The 4,539-nt window shown below is 30.5% G+C and overlaps 1 protein-coding gene across 1 annotated transcript; it reads left to right on the forward strand.

The window, feature by feature from the left end:
- Positions 1 to 2,473: 2,473 nt before the first annotated feature.
- Positions 2,474 to 3,522, forward strand: LOC125370652 (LRR receptor-like serine/threonine-protein kinase FLS2). Its single transcript, XM_048376953.1, has 4 exons — positions 2,474 to 2,505; positions 2,667 to 2,827; positions 2,931 to 3,124; positions 3,262 to 3,522. Exons 1-4 carry the CDS (start codon positions 2,474 to 2,476, stop codon positions 3,520 to 3,522), a joined length of 648 nt encoding a protein of 215 aa, XP_048232910.1.
- Positions 3,523 to 4,539: the final 1,017 nt, after the last annotated feature.

Consider the following 4,539-nt stretch of genomic DNA (forward strand, 5'->3'; position numbering starts at 1 on the left):
TTAGGGTTGAGTTTGATTTTAAAATATTGAAAAGGGAATTTTGCCTAATTTAAATATATTATATGCATTGAATATGAGATACATATTTTTGTATTTATTTATTACTAATCTTTTAGTTGTGTTCACTCCAAAGAGTTTTTATTTTTCAAAATATATAAATCAAAAGTGACGCATGCTTTAAGCTAATATCACAAAATAAAATAACACAACTACACATAAAATTATCAAGATTTCACTTGATTTTTATTATTTTTTTCAAAAAGGTTCAACTCCGCCGGGAAACTTAGATTCGCAATCTTTTACATAAATATGTTCTATCTTTTCCAATGAAATTAAAGAAAAAACCCACTTCTTTTTATTAAACTTTGCACTATTTTTTAAATTATTATACCTTAAATGTGTTAAAGTTAATTTAATTGTATATGCATACCTAATCGTGGCTGAGATTTGGAGCCATCATAAGTAAGATCTTGACCCTGTCGACTGCTTCAATTTTTTTAGTGTCATCTTATGCTTTTTGAAAGATGGAAAGAAATGACCCTACAAAGCTCTTTCTGAGTAGAATAAATATTAACAACTTTGGCAGTTATGGAAGGATAGTCAAATCTGTAATCGACACAGCCTGCCGACATCAGCTGTTGGCATAATCAAATTTGTTTCAGAATTTTATGAGATTGAAATTGCAAGTTCTTGTCCTCAATTTGTACTTGGTTGAAACATCTTTCATGAATTAAAAGATTAATTGATGGCTACAGAACCCTTGTTTTCTTTTCTATTTTTATAATATTTTTGAACTGAATTGATGATCGCAATACACTTTTTGCGCATGGGGGTAACTAAGATTTATGCTTATCTTTGCATGATCTCGTAAATTAAAATTAAACACTTTCAACTAAGTGCTTTATGTGTTTCTCTAACTAATGGAATTAGTCCTTAAGCTAACTATATAAAAAGAGTTTAAAGAATTTAAAAGTTGGAAAGACTAAAATGAAGAATTTATAAGATATATAAATAAAAGTTTTTAAAATCTTAAAAATTAAAATTTTAATAGGGGCAAAACATTATAAATTCTTAGGTGGGAGAGGAGGGACCAACTTGATGTTTAGCCAAATCTTTTCCTTTCTTAATCTATAAAACCTTAAGTCTTTTTTAAGGAATAGGCCGGCCATTTACTTAAAGCAAAAGATGAAGCCCTAACATTATATATCATTTTTCCATCTCTTACTATGATTTGGATACCTATATCATGATAGTGTCTTCTTGCGTATAACAATCTGAGTTGATATTTATAGCATCATCATGAAACTTAAAAATATTTATTTTGAAAAAGAAGAATGACATATTGCAATTCTTTTAGAAATATTGTTGTTTAAATCATGAAACTTCTGTTTATTCAAAAAATTTGATAATATTAAAGAACAAAAATTGCATCTTCTTAAAAGTATTTTGCATTTTGATATGATCTATCCGGTAAGCTTTTCGTCCGTCGTTTTAGAAAAGTATTGCATGTGGAGTTTTTATGATATCTAAATTGTATATGAGATATTTTGATTTTATAAATTATAAATTATAAATTTTATTGTTACTTGTCTAAAATTTTAAAAATTGTGAAGGTAATTTAGCATGTCTTCATATATACGTATAATCACAAGTCTGAAAAGATATCTATAGAAACATTTGTTCAAAAAAAAAAATTTCAAAAGAAAAATATTGCATTTTAAGAAAAATAATAGTGTTGTTTAAATCATGAAACTTCTGTTTATTAAAAAAAAATTGATAATATAAAAAAATTAATATTGTAATTTTTTTCAAAACTATTTTCTCAAAGAATATTGATGTAGACATTTTGAACAAATTCTAATACATAAATGGTCTTCTTATTAAAAGTAAGTAGCTATCAAAATTCATTTTTGCTCCCTCGAAAGTGATAGAACCCAAGTCAAATAAACTAGGTAGCTTGGATTTTCAAAAGAAGAAAAAAAAAAATTGAAGAGCTGTACCACATTGAAGGTTCCTAATGAAATCCATGGTTGCCTCGTACTACCTTACAAATATTGTGAGTGCTGACTCAAAGCCCTTGTTCTCGTCTTAGTTTAGAAGACTATTTTCTTTTCAACCTCCATGAAGAACATTGAAACGACTGTCTTATTGCTATCGCATAAGCTTGCCAACGTTGATTATGAATTTATGGGCACATTTAAAATCATGTCGTGATTCAGAAAGTTAGAAAAAAAAAAATAAAGAAGAAAAGGAAAACGATAAACGCCTTTTCCTTAGGCTATTGTTGCCCACTTATGCCAATGGTGTAGCCTCCTATCCTTTTATCTGTCTTCTTCTTTCTAATAAAAAAATTGTCTTTAGATCAAAAGCTTTAACACTAAATTTAAGGTTATTTTCTGTTAACATTTAGTAAAAGTTTTTTTTTTTCATTAGTTTTTTTGCTCTTTCTTGCTTCTTAAGTTAATTTCTCTGAATGGACGTTAATTTTGCTTGGATTCTCTTGATGTTGGTCCATTTATGCTGACATGATTGTTTGAAAATCTATTTTTGTTAGTTATGTGTTGAGATAATAATATAAATGGTAATTGAATTTTTGCATTTAATTTCATTTTGATTATAAAAATTTATTTTGTTTTACTTTAATCATTATTTTAGTTTTAATTTAGTTTAGAAGCACTTGCTAATTGGACTGAAGCATACCATCACTGCAACTGGTCTGGCGTTGTCTGTGACCCTCCTTCGAATCGTGTCATTTCGATATCTACTGCTGAGAAGCAGCTTCAGGGCCAGATATCTCCGTTTCTTGGAAATCTCTGTGCCCTGCAGGGTTTTTTATTTAACTTCAAATTCATTTACTGGGCATATTCCACCTCAGCTGAGACTTTGTTCCCAGCTAATTAGTATTTCTCTCTACGAAAATTATCTTTCAGGTCCAATTCCATCAGAACTAGGAAACCTTCAAAATCTGCAGTATGTACATTTAGGAGCTAATTTGTCGAATGGAAACAATTCTGAAAGTATTTGTAATTGCACCTTTTTGCAATCTTTCGGCGTTGATTCTAACAATCTGACTGGCAGTATACCCAGAAACGTTAGGAACTCAGTTAATTGGCAAGTTTTTGTGGCAAGTGTTAATAACTTAGAAGGTCCAATACCCGTTTTCATTGGAGAGTTGCAAACCAAGTTGGATAAGTTCCCTATCTCTCTAGGTATTACTCCACTCAAGATAAGTTGTTTTCACTAATAAGTAAACCTGTCTAGAGTGGGGTAATACCTAAAGAGATAGGGAACTTATCCAACTTGGAGGTTCTTGAGTTGTTTGGGAATTCCCTTGTTGGGGAAATCCCTTCTGAACTAGGTAGCTGCAAGAATCTTGGCAGGTATCCCTTTGTTAGTGTGAGAACTGAAGTGTTTAAGGTGTTGAAACTTGCTTGTTGTTGGGTACTTGTGTTGTGGTTAGGCATTCATGGGCTTTGGATTTATGAGTTGCAGGAGAAGGTCCTGATCTCAAGAGATCTATAATTGAATTCTAATTGGTTGCTGAAGTTTTACAGGTTTGATTTTTATCCACTCATCATACCACAATTATCACCTCCTATATGTCATTGGTGCTATCACGTATCAAAAATCTCAGCCAATGTTATAAGTTGTACTTGCATCCAATAGAGATATGCCACATCTGCCTCTGGATATATTGCTAGCTTCATAAAATAAAATTAAAAAAAAAAAGTGCACAAATTATCTTGAATACCAACAATGCCAAGAAAGTGATGCTCTTTCTTTTCTTCTGAAATTCAAATTCTGGTGAGTTATTCGCCAAGAGAAATTGCGTTTTGTCCAATAATCATGACCACAAAGACATGCATGGGTGAGAAATTCTTGTACAGGGTTATTCTTGGAGAAGGCTTTACTAATTTTATTGTGATAACCCCTTGTAAGAATGATTTAGTTCTCTTTATCCTAAATTATAAGCCATGACCATCTTTCTTCTTAATTAGACACCTTAGCTCAGCAAATGCTGCTTGTTGCTTGTTGCTTGTTGCTTGTTGGATATAAATTATTTAATAAAAGATAATGGACAGATAATTACGGATTTGCCAGATGAGACCACTTTAAAAGCAGATGCTAAGGTTTAAACCTTATCAAGTTTTAAGAATAAATTGATGTTTTCACTCCGTTTCTTCTTCCAAGAATTTCAAAGTTTATCAGTCGATACTGCTAGTATTAATATTTTTTGGAAAAGAGGAGGTAACAGTAAAGAACCTATTCTTTAGTTTAAATTTCATTTTAAGACATAAATTACCTGTCCATGACTCTGAAAATGATGAAAAAATACAGCTGAAAATGTCAGAGTTTTAGGGTTATACTTTATTCCACGTAAATAATATTCTAATTAGTAATGACAATTTCATCATCATTATAGCAAGTTTCTTGTTTTTTTCTTTTTTCTTTTCCTTTTTCGGTTGATTCATTAGAAGAAGTCTCCAGAAGAAACATATACAGCTACAAAATCTGACTTGAGACAATCAAAGTAATGCT

This window comes from Ricinus communis, chromosome 7 (assembly GCF_019578655.1).
Source record: "Ricinus communis isolate WT05 ecotype wild-type chromosome 7, ASM1957865v1, whole genome shotgun sequence".
In the NCBI taxonomy this organism is placed as follows: Eukaryota; Viridiplantae; Streptophyta; class Magnoliopsida; order Malpighiales; family Euphorbiaceae; genus Ricinus; species Ricinus communis.